Source organism: Zalophus californianus, chromosome 1 (assembly GCF_009762305.2).
Source record: "Zalophus californianus isolate mZalCal1 chromosome 1, mZalCal1.pri.v2, whole genome shotgun sequence".
NCBI classification, from domain to species: domain Eukaryota; kingdom Metazoa; phylum Chordata; class Mammalia; order Carnivora; family Otariidae; genus Zalophus; species Zalophus californianus.
In genome coordinates this window covers 167,044,720-167,061,109 of record NC_045595.1, presented here as the reverse complement: position 1 = coordinate 167,061,109, position 16,390 = coordinate 167,044,720, and the positions used below count along the sequence as shown (strand labels likewise).

The following is a 16,390-nucleotide window of genomic DNA, read 5'->3' as shown; positions in this document are numbered from 1 at the left end:
GTCCCAGTGGAGAGTCAGGCATTTACTATTACTCCACAGTAACAAGACCATAGTCCTTGGGGTGTTGGTGGAAGGCCACTCCTACCCCAGCTAGTCAAGGAGATATTAGTGGGTGCCTAATGGGGAGTAGAAACTCCCACCCTACCCAGCATTAACAAGATCCCCACTCCTTGGGGGTCAAGAAAGTCCAAGAAGGAGTCTGGATTTCTACTCCTATTTGGCAATAATGACACAGCATCCCTCCTTCCCTGATGAAGCGTTGGCAAAGGAAACCAGCTAAAATACAAGGTTTATATAAGATCCTGAGTCTCATAAAATAATGGTCCAAATGTCCTAGGTTCAGTAAAAATCACTTGTCACAACAACAATCAGGAAGATCTCGAATGGAAAAAGGACAAAAATAAATGTGACAGGGAGTTCAGAATTATCTAAAAAAAGATTTTAAAGCAGTCATCATAAAAAGTTTTAATAGGCAATAGCAAACATGCTTATAACAAATGGAAAAATAGAAAGCCTTAACAATGAAGTGGGAAGTTTCTGAACAGAAATGGAAGACATAAAGAAGAAACAAATGGAAAATTTAGTACTTAAAAATACAATAATAAACAAGAAAATTAAATATGTAGCTACCCTACAATCTAGCAATTGCATTCCTGGACATTTTTCTCAGTGATTATGAGGTTTATATAAGAGACTCACACAAAAAAATGTGTAAACAAATATTAATGATAGCTTTATTTGCAGTAGCCAAAAACTGGAAAAAAATGGATATTCTTCAATAGGTAAATAATTTAACTGTGGTATATCCATGGCATGAAATACTACTCCTAAATAAAAAAGAATGGGTTATTGAGAACCTGCGAGCGCTTTTGGAATTATGGCGGCGGTAGATATCCAAGATAATCTGCTGGAAATCTCTTGGGTTGACAGTTCCTGGATCCCTATTTTGAACAGTGGAAGTGTCCTGGATTACTTTTCAGAAAGAAGTAATCCTTTTTTATGACAGAACATGTAATAATGAGGTGGTCAAAATGCAGAGACTAACATTAGAACACTGAAATCAAATGGTTGGAGTGGAATACATCCTTTTACACGCTCAAGAGCCCATTCTTTTTATCATTCGGAAGCAACAGCGGCAGTCCCCTACCCAAGTAGGCTGATTACTATATCATTGCTGGAGTGATCTATCAAGCGCCAGACTTGGGGTCAGTTATAAACTCTAGGGTGCTTACTGCAGTGCATGGCATTCAGTCAGCTTTTGATGAAGCTCTGTCATACTGTAGATATCATCCTTCCAAAGGGTATTGGTGGCACTTCAAAGATCACGAAGAGCAAGATAAAGTCAAACCTAAAGCCAAAAGGAAAGAAGAACCAAGCTCTATTTTTCAGAGACAGCGTGTGGATGCTTTACTCCTAGACCTTAGACAGAAATTTCCACCCAAATTTGTGCAGCAAAAGTCTGGAGAAAAGCCTGTCCCAGTGGATCAGACAAAGAAAGAGGCAGAACCTATGCCAGAAACTGTAAAATTGGAGGAGAAGGAGACCACAAAGAACGTCCAACAGATAGTGCGCACCAAAGGCCCCCCTGAAAAACGAATGAGACTTCAGTGAGCAATGGGTAGGAGAGAAGCTTGCAAGACTCCTCTTGCCCATTATTGATACCTCATTACTGTGACAGGCTCTTGAACTTTAAAACTCTTCGTCACAACCCTTCCATTTGTATGAATGTGCTTGTTCTTTAAAAAAAAGATTGTAAGGATCCTCATGCTTTTGATATGAATATTTTTTATGTATGTTTTGTAACCTTTCCCCTATTGGACTTGAGCAGCCTCCTTACTCAAATGTATACTGCTATATACATCTAAAAACAAAATAAAGGTATTTGTGTAAATCAGAAAAAAAAAGAATGGGTTATTGATACACATAACACAGATGTATTCTAGATAATTACAGAGTAAAAAAATCAGATCCCAAAAAGGTTACAGATTGCATGATTCCATTTATATAGCACTTTGAAAAGATGAAATTTTATTAGGAAGGTTATTCTAATGTCTAAATAAAGTTCTCTTAAAAAAAGAATCATAGTGATGGCATGGTCCCTGGGTGGCTCAGTCGACTGGTTAAGCGTCCACCTCTTGATTTTGGCTCAGGTCATGATCTCAGGGTCATGGGATCAAGCCCTGCTTTGGTCTCCACACTCAGCAGGGAGTCTGCTTGAGATTCTCTCTCTCTCCCTCCCGTCTGTCCCTTCCCCCACTTGTGTGCTCTCTCTCTCTCTCAAATAAATAAATAAATCTTTAAAAAAATTGTAGTGATAGTGATAGAATTATAACTCATGTAGGACAGTAAAAGGGAAGGCTACAAGAATGAGAAAGGGGAAATGAAGGGGGGGAATCGGAGGGGGAGACGAACCATGAGAGACTATGGACTCTGAGAAACAAACTGAGGGTTCTAGAGGGGAGGGGGTGGGGGGATTAAAGAGGGCACATATTGCATGGAGCACTGGGTGTTACATGCAAACAATGAATCATGGAACACTACATCAAATACTAATTATGTAATGTATGGTGATTAACATAACATAATAAAAATACTTATTAATTGCTAACAGATTGTGCTGATAGACATTTTTACTAAAATTGAATATAAAAATTTTGAGTATAAATGCATATTGAAAGTAAAGCATGTTATCTTTAACACACACATACATATGATATTATGATAAAAACGTAAGTCTATGGGGATTAAGGAGTGTATTTGTTGTGATGAGCACCAGGTGATGTATGGAATTGTTAAATCACTATATTGTACACCTGAAACTAATTTAACACTGTATGTTAAATGGAATTTAAAATTAAATATAATTCAAAAAAAAAAAGAATGAGGGGAACTGGAAGAATTTAATGTGGAATAGGAAAAAAATGTGTTACAGAAACATTTCTGTAAAACAGGAGGAAGACACAATTAGGTGTTCTACGGAAAATAGACACAGCAGAAAGCACAGTATGGGACAGAGAAAATAAAAGTAGGAAGATGCAAATTAAAAGAAACAAATATAAAGGGAAAGACAAAAAGGATTAGAGTAGAAAGGATAGAAATAAAATGTAGGCCAAGGGAATCCAATACATGTCTAATATACATAATTGGAATTCCCCCTTTTCCACAAAGAATCCAAAATAATAGAATAGAACAAGCAATTAAAAATATATTCCAGGAATACTTCCCTAAATTGAAAGAAGACTTACGTCAACATAAAGAAAGGATGCCCTGGATGAAATCAAAGGTTTCATCAAGTGCAAACAAGGGGAACTATAAAAAGACTTAGTCAGAAATATAATAAAAATGGGAGACTTTAATTCCCCTCTCAGGAAACTCAGATCTGGTAGCCAATAATTAGGTAAAGGTATAGACGATCTGAATGACATAATCAGTGAGCTATATATTAAGAGCTGACAATGCTTAACAATATGAAAACAGAAAGTCACCACTATGTAGAAGTTTAAAACACTTAAATAACACTTGGATCAGAATTGGAAATATGAAGCAAAATTTTGCAATAAATAAAGTTCTTTGAAAAAACCTAATCAAGAAAAGGGATGAACAAATCCACAAAATACCCCAAAACATGGAAATGGCCCTACCAGATATTATAATGAATAATAGTTCTAAAATTATTAAAGAAATGTGATATTATGCAAGATTAGCCACATAGACAAAAATTAGAATAGTGAGTTGAGAAATAGATCCAAAACATATGGGAATTTATGATATGATAGACTGTGCTATCACAAATCGGTAGAATAAACAGATTTTAAAAATAGTGTTGGACAGTGCATAACCATGAGGAAAATATTGTCCTGGATCTATAGTTCATTTAATATACCATAATAAACTTTAAATAGATTATTAATTTAGATGCAAAACTACAGCTTTAAAAGTGGCAGAAGAAACCATATTAACATAAGAAATATTTTTAAAACTTTGGAGTAAGAATGATCCATCTTTGGTTCAAATACAGACATACCTTGGAGATATTGTGGGTTTGGTTCCAGACCACTCCAGTAAAGCACATAATTCAATACAGTGAGTCAATTGAATTTTTTGACTTCCCAGTGGATATAAAGTTATGTTTAAATTATACTGTAGTCTATTAAGTGTGCAATAGCATTGTGCCTAAAAAACAATGTACATACCTTCATTAAAATACAGTTTATTGCTAAAAAAAATGGCTAACCATTGTCTGAGCTTACCTGTTTGTTGGTGGAATGTCTTGCCTCAGTGTTGATAGATGCTGACTGGCCAGGGTGGTGGTTGCTGAGGGCTGGGGTGGCTGTGGCAATTTCTTAAAATAAGACAGCAATGAAGTTTGCCACATTGGTTGACTGTTCCTTTCACTAACGATTTCTCTGTAGTATGCAGTGCTGTTTGATTTTATCCACATTTTACCCACAGTAGAACTTCTTTGAAAACTGGAGTCAATCATCTCAAACTCTGCTGTTTTAACAACTGATTTTATATAAAATCCTTTGTTGTCATTTCAATAATCTTCACAGCATCTTCACTGGGAGTAGATTCCATATTAAGAAACCACGTTCTTTGCTCATCCATAAGAAACATCTCATTTGTTAAAATTTTATCATGGGATTGCAGTAATTCAGTCACATTTTCACACTCCATTTCTAATTCCTAGTTCTCTTGCTATTTTCCCCACATCTGCAGTTACTTCCGCCATAGAAGTCTTGAACCCCTCCAAGTCATCCATGAGGCTTGGGGTCAACTTCTTCCAAAGTCCAGTCATTTGATATTTTGACCTTCTTCATGGCATCCAGAATGGTGAATCCTTTCCAGGTTTTCAATTAACTTTGCCCAGATCCGTCAAAGGAATCACTATCAATGGCACCTATAGCCTTACTAAATGTATTTCTTAAATAATAAGACTTGAAGTCAAAATTACTCCTTGATCCTTGGGTTGCAGAATGGATATCGTGTGAACTTGCTGGGTAACCTGCTGCAGCTTCTACATCAGCACTTGCTGCTTCACCTTCTACTTTGATGTTATGGAGACGGCTTCTTTCTTTAAACCTCATGAACCAACCTCTGCGAATTTCAAACTCTTCTTCTGTAGCTTCCTCATCTCCCTCAGCTTTCATAGAACTGAAGAGATTTAGGGCTTTGTTCTGGATTAGCTTTTGGCTTAAGGGAATGTTTTGGCTAGTTTGATCTGCCCTCCAGACTGCTAAGACTTTTTTTCATATCAGTTATGAGGCTGTTTCACTTTCTTATCATTCGTGTCTTTACTGGAATAGCCCTTTTAATTTCTTTCAAGAACTTTTCCTTTGCTTTCACAACTTGGCTAACTGGTGCAGGAGGCCTAGTTTTCAGCCTGTCTCAGCTTTCAACATGCCTTCCTCACTAAGCTTAATTGTTTCTAGCTTTTGATTTAAAATGAGAGATGTGTGACTCTTCTTTTCACTTGAACAATTAGAGGCCATTGTAGGGCTATTAAATGGCCTAATTTCAATATTATTGCATCTCAGAGAATAGGGAGGCCTGAGGAGAGAAAAAGAGATGGGGGAACATCTGGTCGGTGGAACAGTCAGAACACACATTTATCAGTTAACTTCACTGTCTTATAGGGGCATAGTTTGGGGGGATGCAAATTACAATAGCAACATTAAACATCACTGATCACAGATCACCGTAACAAATATAATAATAATGGAAAAGTTTGAAATATTTTGAGAATTACCAAAATGTGACACAGAGACAGGAAGTAAGCAAATGCTGTTGCAAAAATGGTGCCACTGGACTTGCTCGAGGCAGGGTTGCCACCAACCTTCAATTTGTAAAAATCACCATCTCTGCAAGCACAATAAAGTAAGCACAATGAAACAAGATATGACTTACTAAAAGCCATACGATAAAATATTGAAAATTTAACATAAAAATAAAGCTCCTGTATATGTATGAACACAGACACACAAGCACACTCAAGAAATGTCCAAAGCTAATCAACAAAGTAAAACAATTTGCAACTTATATAACAAACAAGGCACTAGTATTCCTAGCACATAAAGAACCTGTAGGAATCAGAAGGAAAAAGCCAACAACAAAATAGAAATTTAGGCAAAGGACATAAACAATTTTCAGATAAAGAAATACAGATGGTTCTAATGTATATGAAAAGGTGCACACAGTCATTTCCACTGACAAAAATGCAAATTAAAATTATATGGTGACAGTTTATTTTTCCTACCCAATAGTGAACAATCCAATTTTTTTCCCCATATACTCCATTGGTGTAGCTCTGGGGGAAATAAGGATTTTTTTTCATACATTACTGGGGGAGTACAAAATGCAACAATATTTATAGAGGGCAATGTGGCAAAATCTATTAAATGATATTGTACAGATAATTCTGCATATGTTCAAAATAATGTCTTATAAGGCTATTCATTATTACTTTGTAAAAAGCAGATTTAAAACAATGCAAAGTTATGTAAATAGGGACCTGATTAAGTAAACACTGGTGTATGTGTGTGATGGAATACTGTATAGTATGCAAAAAGAATGAGGTGGCTTGCTAAATACTCATATGGAAAGATCCCTAAAATACCTTGCTAAATTTTTTAAAAGGCAAGGGACAAAACAACGTAGATAGTGTGCTATTTTTTTTTTTTTTTTTTTTAAGGAGGAAACAAGAAGAATTCATTGCTTCAGCTTCTCTATGTATATACCCTGGGAGGATGCAGTAGCGAGTGAGGTCACCTCTGGCAGATCTGAATGTGGAGGTGGAATGGTGTGGACAGAGGCAATGGTGGGGGGGAGACTTTTCACTACATATATTTTATACTGTTTGGATTTTTGAACCTTATGAAAGTATAATCCCTCTAAAATTTGATGGTACTATTATAATCAGAAATTGATCTGTTTAAACTTTACTATCTAGGTCACTCTTGTCGTATTTGTTGAGTTAGCTTATGCTCTTATTAAATATCTGTAACATGGCATGATTTTGTTAGCTCTTAATACTGCAGAAATTAGTTTACAATTTCCAGTGGGTTGGTAATCTCCAGTAATATCCTGTTTTCATATTCCCTAAAATGTAGCTGTGACAAAGATCCTCAGACCACCGTCATTGAAAATGGCAGAAGCCAGCAGGGCCGGTTTTCCTTTGAAGTGTTCCGATTTGTGAAACACAAGAATCAGAAAATGTCCACCGTCTTCCTGCACTGTGTTACCAAGCTCTGCAGAGCTGATGACTGCCCCTTCCTTATGCCTGTATGTTTCTTAGCAACTTTATTCTAAATTGTCAAATTGATCTAAGCTGAAAGGTTATCCAGTGTTAGGGACTAATTTCTATATGGAAAGTGAATATGCATCAGGCCAAACAGTTTGAAGTAGGGTTTATTTATTTATTCATGCAGTAGAGATCTATTGAATGCCTACTTTGTGCCAAGCATAATACTGGGAAAACAGACATGTGTGCATAAATTCTGAACTCATTTAGCTGATCTTTGAGGACCATGAGACAGTCATGGAAGAAAATATGACAAAAATGTTATGGTACAAATGCAGACACATGCATGGATTGTTGTAAGAGGCAGTATTGGCCATTGTGAGAGAGCTAGAACAGGGGAGATCGGGAGGCTTCATGGAAGACATGAAACCCGGGGTGTGACTCTGAAGATGGATGAACCCCAAAGGGACAAAATCAAGAGTGTGAGAGACACCCCATTCCAAAGGCTGACCAAATTCACAGACACATAAGACAGAATAACCAGGGAACTACCAGACCTTCAGTAAGTTTATGGGACAGAGTAGAGGATGATTGGAAAACCTAGGGAGGGGGTAGGGCTGGCTCTAGAAAGGTAGATTTGGGACTGACAGCCCAGGAGTCCCTTGGATTACGAGTGAGAAGTTATAAAATACGTGTGGATCTGAATTGCATACAGCCATCATATTAATCCATTTCCTAGTGAATAAAAAAAGATATCTATTTCTGACAGTCCCCCTAAGGTCACATCAATATTAACCTGAGAAAAATGAAGGCACATTTTAAAATTTGAAATAGCTTTAATACATTTTTATTTATGCTCAAATTCATGCATTTCTTCACAACAATTGATTACTTTAGTCCTAACTAGCTATAGCAGATGGAGTTAAATGGCGAGTCCACATTACCTTGACTGCGCTGACCAAAATTCCAGAAAAAGATTTATTAAAGTCTTGAGAGAAATAAAAGTAGAAAAGTTTGATAAACACAGCTCTTTTTCAGGAGAATCATTGAGCTATGTAAATTAATGGGGCAAAGCACAATTATAATAGAAGGAAATAAGAAATATGGCCCAAGCCAGAATAAGGAACACTGTAGCAGTTATATGCAAAGTAATTAAATAAACGCACAGAAGTAAATGAATAAAATTAAACATGTGGTATCTCTTCCAAAAGAATCTGCTTTCCAAATGGCCATAAAGAACCAATTTTGTGCCGGTGTGGAATTTCATTTGTTTTCGTTAACACCTCAGATTTGCGGCCACAGAGAAAGGAGAGATGCGGGGAGGAGGTCCACTTGGAGCCCCCAGAGCACGTCTGGAAACGCCGTCCTCTCTGCTGGTCCCATCATTACTCGGAGTGGTAGGAACATTCCTCTTTTTGTGTGTAGTAATAGATTGTTCCAAAATGGCTTATTACTTGGCTTCTAAGGAGAACTCAAAGTGGTTTCTAAACAGCACTAATTAACTGTGAAACAAGATAAACTGCTAAGCAACTTTAATTTCACAGTAGTTTCTTGTTTACTCAACTTTCACACAAAGGGCAATATTGTCTTTACAGTATTTCCCTTTTTACACACACACACACACACACACACACACACACACACACACACACACACACACAAAGTATACAAATTTACCATGCTGGACATGTTTCATTCTCCCTTTTCCCTGCCCTGCTCTCTGCCCCTGAAGACTGGCCTGTGTGAACTGCACCCCACTCCCCCAACTGCTTTGCCATCCGGCGTTTGGTTGGGTTTGGTTTGGCCAGTAGGTGGTGCTATCAGAGGATGGGAGTGAAGTTCATAGGGTTCCTCCCAGACAACTTTTTCCACAGAGCGAGAAACCTTCCCATAGCCCAGGGAACTTGACTTTCTCTGTGAATTCCCTATATTTTATAAATAGTCCTATTAAACTTTTCTTAAAATGCCCAGTTTGAGTACCATTTGTTTCTTCCCAGGATCCTGGATATTACATACCCCTTCCAGTGCACCCAACCACGGTCATGAATGTAGTAGACACAACTGCTTATACACATATATTCTCGTATATACAAATATTTGTGCATGAATGTACATGTGCACACACTCTCCAAAGGGATATTGCTTTATATCAGTGTGAACCCGGAGACATTCAGAATCAACTGGGTACAACAGACAGGCAGGGTAAACAACACAAAGTTAAGTCCGAAAAGCTGGTTCTAGCTCCAGTTTTTGTCTAAACAAGCTACATGACGTGGGGTTTTATGTCACCTCTCTGGGCAAATATTTCTTCACTTTTAAAACGAAGGGTTTGAAGAAGTTGCCTTTAAGATTCTTACTCTATAGCTCTAAATTTGTCTTAAGAAAAGCAGAATAGATTATCTTTACTTTTTCTCCCATGCGTCCTGTTCCACAGTGAAAAAGAAAGTTTTGCCTGAAATAGGTAATGAAGCAAAAAATGGTTTTGGCCTAAAAAGTTCAGACAATTGATTGAATTATTCACTCCTCAGTGTTTGTGTAGACATAGCATTATTTAAAAACAAGCTAAAGTGTTTTTAAAAATAATGCGGAAATTTATTAAATATGAAATTTCCAACTTAGTCTGCACTCCCTGAGGTTTGGTATGTGTTTTGAATGGTTTAAAAATGACCGATTTGTGGTTTGTGAAAGGCCCAATTCTTATCTCTGTCTGGCTGTCAGAAATAGCTCATAGAATTACACTGCATGGAAACTCAACTCTGGTTGCCAATAATTAGGAATGCTTTTGGGTAGGCCCAATAAAAAATATTTTTATATCTGTGGAGCATATCTAGAGTCAGTTTTATATAAGAGAAAAAAAAAACCCTTGAAAGTGGCATCTCTCTGCCCATGTTGAGTAGATGGCTTTTCCTCCTTATTTAACCTCCTTGCTTCCTTACCTGGGCCAAATCAAATTTAGATATTACACATTTTAATTAATTTGTTAGTGTAAGAAGGGTCTTTTGAGCTATGTAAATTGTTAATGTAGGTCTTTTTACAAAGACCAACATTTTTAAGATCACCAAATCCCAGTAAAGATTAACCAAGTAGAAGTTTCTAATTCTACCATAGCCAACCTGCCGTGCAGGTTTGTAGGTTTCACCTACACCATACTCCCTTGCCCCAGATATATGTGCTCAAACCTCAAACAGCTAATGCCTTGATCACAATGCCTCTGATGTGATGCCTGAATTTCTTCCTTTCCAATTTCAATCCATTCTCACCTCAAGGATAACATTCATTTTCCAGCACAGTAGTGTTGTCTTAGTAACCTCAGTCTCCTCACCAGCAAAGCCCCCAAAGAATCATGTTCACACATTCCAGATGCCCTTCATTCCTCTCTTACTTTCTGTGGATTTATTTTTTATAATTTTGATAAATAGCCATATGATGATGTTCATTTCTGGGCAATCATGGTGACCTCACTGTGTAGAGGACCATGTATAACAATGTTTACATTATGATACTATAGTATCATAATTTAAAAAATTATTTTTTTAAAATCTATATAAATACAGAACTCAGAAATCAAGCCATATCCAGCCACAGGAAAATCCCGTGTAAACATAGCTTAATGACCAGGGCTACTTTTTTTTCTCAGTTTCACTTTATTTTTACCTTAGGTCAGCTAGAATTTATCTCTCCAGGTCCTGTGGCCGATTTTATATAGACAAGTCCAATTTCAGGCTTGATTTACTCTCTTCAAAGCTCTCTGGTACTTGGAATTTTTGCTCTGTTTACTCATTGAACCACTCCTTTCCCCTAGACATCCAACTTAGGTCAAGTTTAATAAGTTGTTAAAGCTCAGTACTTTTGTTTTGTTTTAATGAAATCAAAGACATTCTGGTTATTTTACCCAACATTGTAAATCCTTTCGTTGGTTGATTTAAGAAAATATTCACATCTTCAAAGTTTCAAATCCTCAAAACTCCTGAAGTGTTCTTATTTTACACCTCCACATGGTAAAACTATTCAGTAGGGAAATGCTTATCATGGGGTACAATTCTGGAAATTCACAATTGCAACTACTGGAAAGCAATAGTACCTAATTGTTTTATTACATAAATTCCAATGGAGAAGTCCAAGACAAGCTATTCAACTCATGTCATTGAGTTTTATGGGGAGTTAATAATTCATTCAAACCTCCACATGAGACAGGCACTCTGCTAGGAACAGGGAATACACTAGAGAACAGGCCATAGTCTTTGCTCTTAGGAATCTTAGTGTTCAAAAGTAGACCTGGATTATTAACAAACATAACACAATGCAGGGTAAAAAGTTTGGAAATTCTCAGGGTGCCTGAGTGGGCTCAGTCAGTTGGACTTCTCTTGAATGGATTGCTCTGGTTATGATCTCAGGGTTGTGAGATCGAGCCCTTGGTCAGCTCTGTGCTGGGTGTGGAGTCTGCTTAAGATACTCTCTCTCTTGGGCACTGGGGTGGCTCGGTTGAGCTTCCAACACTTGATTTTGGCTCAGGTCACGATCTTATGGTCCTGGGATTGAGGCCCGAATCAGACTCTGCAGTCAGTGGGGAGTCGGCTTGATGATTATCTCCCTCGCCCTCTGCCCCTCCCCCTGCTCTCTCTCTCAAATAAAATAAATAAATCTTTTAAAAAAGTTCTCTCTCTCCCTGCCCCTCAGCCCCTTCTCCCTTCCTCTCAAAAAAAAAAAAAAAAAAAAATTGGAAGTTCTGAATTTGAAATATGTGGTTCATTTTACTATATAGGTAGGTAATTGAGGATTAAAAAATAGTTTGCTGGTGCTAAGAAAGAAAAAATATTTATTCTGTACATATCTTTGCACTAATGTTTACTTTTTCCATTTCCACTACTTATATAAGAGAAAAGCAGAGAAAAAGAATTTATCTGCTCCTTCTGGCTTTCCAACAGCCATGGTATTGCTCCTGTCACTTTCCTCCTATGGGTCCTCAGCTAGCTGCATGCTTTTTGAAGAGCCCACCAAGTTTAGTATTCCAACCTGTTCTAATTCCAGAAGGTTTCTTTTAGGATATATGTACATGGTAAGACCAAGTGCGTGTAAGAGAAAAAAAAAAACAAAAACAGAGTGTGTGGTGAAAAAAGTCTCCTAGAAAATGTCTACCTCCCCTTTGGGGCTCGATCAAATTGCAGGATACTGGAAATTGAAGGAAACCGGAAATAGCAACTAGATAAAGTGATTCTCTCTACCTTTATCCACTATCAAATGCAATTCCAAATAGTATTCAAATAGTACATGCTTTGGTTTTAGCCGCCTGCCAGAGGTAGGACGCTTGCAGTTTTTCAGAGTCCTGGAACCTGTGGCTGGTATGGCTCATGTGACAGTTTGTCTCATGTGAAGATTTTGTCCATAGCCCCGTCATCGTGAGTGACACTTAGAGTAGTGTTCTTACACGAGTGTTGGTGCTAATATGGAAGAGGAGGGAATATTCTGACTTCTTTAATTAACTTCAGGGTGCAGAAAATAGTGCAGGCAGCCAGTCCTAGCACTTTCACCTAATTTGGGACACGTAGGAGGAAGGAGCTTTCTAGTCTTAAAAATAAATAAATAAATAAATAAATAAATAAATAAATAAATAAATAAATGAATAAACAAATAAATAAGTAAATAAAACCAAATAAGTGTGATTTGTAAACAAAGAATAACTTTGAAAAAGGAATTTTAGAGCATTATATATTCTCCTCCATGTTCCAGAGAGGCAGCTTATCTTGGGAATCCTTTGGAAGAATTGATCACAGTTCATTCATTCTATCCATTTCTATGAGAAACAAATGTCTTTATAAAATGGTGTTGGTTGGACATTAGGGTTTTCCTAAGGGTGTCCTATAATAAAAATTTGTGCTTTTTTTTTTTCTTTTTGTCCTATAGTGGTGTGCTACACCATTCTAAAGAATACTATAAATGAGCACTCTATTAATTTGGAGCATTGTACTTCAGGCTCAAACAGCAGAATCATCATTTCTGCCGAGACTCATATGTCTTAAAAGAAATGGCATCAGATGGCTTATAAATATCACACCAGGTTCTCCCAATCAGTTGTTTCAAATACTAATCCTGGGGTTTCATAGCTTGATATATTTATCTTTAAAAATATTTTCCATACTTGGCTAGTTTATATTATTTTAGAAAAAGGAGTCTGAAACTGAACTTTTATTTAAACATATGTTTACTTCATCATGGAGCCTAGGACAGATGGAAGTTTCTTCATCTGTAAAATGGGGGTAGCAATAATGGCGAAACCATATGGCTGTTACACGAGGACAAAATGTAATGACATGAAGCAGCACTTTGTAAACTGTATGGCATTACACACATGTTAATTGTAATAATATTTATACTCCCAAATCAAACAGTCAACTGCACATGTTTTATAGTTCAGATAACGGACACTCAAACACACATACACACCCACATATTTAAGAACAAAAATGAAATCCACTAATTGTAGAAGATCAGGGGTTAATGGCTATACAATTAGCAAATGGGTTTAACACAAGTTGGGAAACCAGGCGAATGCATTCATTACATCCATTATTATGTTTGCCAGGGATAAGGAAAATATCAACAGCTTTCATCTTTAACTTAACAGACAAAACCCCCTACAACTCAAGATTAGGAATCATGTTTTCCTTTCATTTAGTTACTAAGTGTGAATTTATCTTTTTGGAAGTTAAAATGATGTTTTTGCAGATTATGATGGGCAAATCGGCAACACTTAAAATAGAGCGGCACTAAATAATGAATACTTCTCTAAAACAAAATAACAAATGGCAGGTTATAGGCCTATAAAAAATATAATAGCTGTTAACAATTACTGCCCCCACTAACCTGACTAAAGAGATAATGACAAAGCAAGGTTGGCAGGAAAGAATATCGGATAGTATATTTTGTGATTTCATTTGTACGCCCAGGGCACTGGCAGGGTGTGGGCTTGTGGAATGGATAGATAATAAAATCTCAGACACGTGGAACAGAAAATGGGAAAGCATAATGGTTTAGGAAGATTTTCATGATTCCCTTACCCATGGATCTTGTGGGAGAAGGTGAGGCCACATGTAGGTAAAAAGTAATCACAGAATTATAATAAACATAAGTAAATATTTAGATTTACAATATCACTTTTCTTTTTCTTTTCTCTCCCAGATGAGACTCCAACCAACAATTCACAGCTTGGTAAGATAATGAACATACACTGAAAATAAAAGTATGATTTTTAAAAATTTTAAGTATTTTTTGATGATTAGTTGCAAAACTCTAAACAACTAAATATGATGAGTTCTGATTTTACCAGTTTGTTATATTTTACATAACAGTTCACTGAGGACTTCTGAACTCATATGTGACCTGTTGGTCAATTTTTATAGCATTTTATAGATGAATTTTTTTTTTTTTGGCAGCCCAAGGGATACCAGACCTCTAAACTGCATGATCCTTTGGTTATTGGATTGAATTATAGTCAAATAGATTATAGCATGAATCAATGTCATGCTGTTACTTTACAAGATACTAGAGACAGATGTTTTGCAGGTATAAATTGGGATAAGGTGAGATAAATCTGATATTGGATGTTTCCACTGTGTGTATTTTATTGCTTGCAGGTTCTCCAAGTGAACCTCCTTTCCAACTGAATGCTGTCACCAGTGCACTGATATCAGGAATGGTCATTCTGGGAGTCATGAGCTTTTCCCTTCTCCTGTGCTCACTGGCCCTTCTACATAGGAAGGCATCCACAAGTTTGGTGTTGAATGGCATAAGAAACCCAGTCTTTGACTGATTGTAACAGGTCCCTCCTCTTGGGAGAAGGATTCACTGACCATACCATGAGTGACTGGTCAGTGTTTCATCCAAACTGAATGCCAGCCAGCATTTGATATTTGTAGACTTGATAGATTTCAGTGTAGCTCGTTAGCATGATGATAGTGAAAGAATTTTGATGATATTGTTCTTGTCACTTATGTATTTGGTTAGCCCGATTTGTATGGCACCAATGGGTATAATGACAATAAGCAAACAATATTCAGGACTTAGATCTTTCAGGATCAGTCATATTTCGTTTTATTTCAATTTTCTTTTGATTATTGGTTGTTATAGAGATAAAAGATGGGCATAGAAAAAATACATTTGTTACATTTTTCCCCCTAAACATTGAAACCCAATGTGATGGCATTTAGATTTGTATATGTGGTCCTAAAATGAAAGTTACTTTTTTGTTTTATTCCAGATAATTCCAGCTTGGGGATATGTTTTAATTGGACTGGCCAATTTGGACACCTGAGATTTAATTACTTATTCTATGACCTGTGTTTTTGGCTGATTTCCATGTCTGATGACATTCATTAAAAAAACAAAACAAAACAAAACAACAAACTCTTGGGAAATGTATCTTAACCTGGAGCATCTACTTGTGTAGCAAACAGTAAAAATAATCATTAACCTCTAACGGATACTAGGTGACCCTAGATCATTAGTCATTTGGATAGAAATGGCTGTGATCAGTTTTCTCCTGGTTCAAGGGAGAACATCAGCACATGTTGACTCTCCTCCCAGGTAAACAGCTCAGCTGTTTTTGCAGCTGTGCTTCCAGCAGGGAGGCAACTGTAAAGATCATTATTCTTCATTCAAGAGCCATTACATGGGAAAACAAACCATAGCTGTGGGAGAGGACAGTGTCCCCACACATACACATAGGGTTCCCATGGGGGTTTTTAACAACCTAGCTTCCTTTTTTTCCCCCCCTGTGACAAAGAAGAAACAGGGTAAGTGTGTTTTGAAGAACACTGTTGGAGTCTTTATGAAAAAATGTCCTTTTCCCACAAATTTCTGATGCTGGCTAAACAAAGAATCTGGAGGAGCCCTACTCATTCAGGTGTCTTCTTGAAAGTATCATGATTGCCATGGAATAAACAGTATTTTCCTATGTAGTAAACTGTAGGAAGTATGTGGTCCTTTATCAGTTTTGCAAAAAATTTTTAAAAGCCAAGTTTTAAGCAGCCTATGTTTTTACAAAAAAAAAAAAATCAACCTTCCCTTTTTTCAGCCTATGTACACAACTGAATAGAACAATTCAGAGACAAACATCAAAACCTAGAATGTGTGGCTACTTGAAGTGCTATGTTA

The 16,390-nt window shown here is 36.8% G+C and overlaps 1 protein-coding gene and 1 pseudogene across 2 annotated transcripts in view; both read left to right on the top strand.

Moving 5' to 3' along the window:
• ZPLD1 (zona pellucida like domain containing 1) overlaps positions 1 to 15,047 on the top strand; it is a 63,365-nt gene extending 48,318 nt beyond the window's left edge. The window contains exons 8-11 of the mRNA XM_027586167.1: positions 7,110 to 7,281; positions 8,529 to 8,637; positions 14,417 to 14,446; positions 14,872 to 15,047. Of these exons, the coding sequence (XP_027441968.1) occupies positions 7,110 to 7,281; positions 8,529 to 8,637; positions 14,417 to 14,446; positions 14,872 to 15,047 (487 nt within the window). The remainder of the gene's footprint in view (positions 1 to 7,109; positions 7,282 to 8,528; positions 8,638 to 14,416; positions 14,447 to 14,871) is intronic.
• Positions 878 to 1,827, top strand: LOC113918026 (annotated as a pseudogene). The gene has a single exon (XR_003518430.1). The product of XR_003518430.1 is annotated as a mediator of RNA polymerase II transcription subunit 6-like (transcript).
• Positions 15,048 to 16,390: the final 1,343 nt, after the last annotated feature.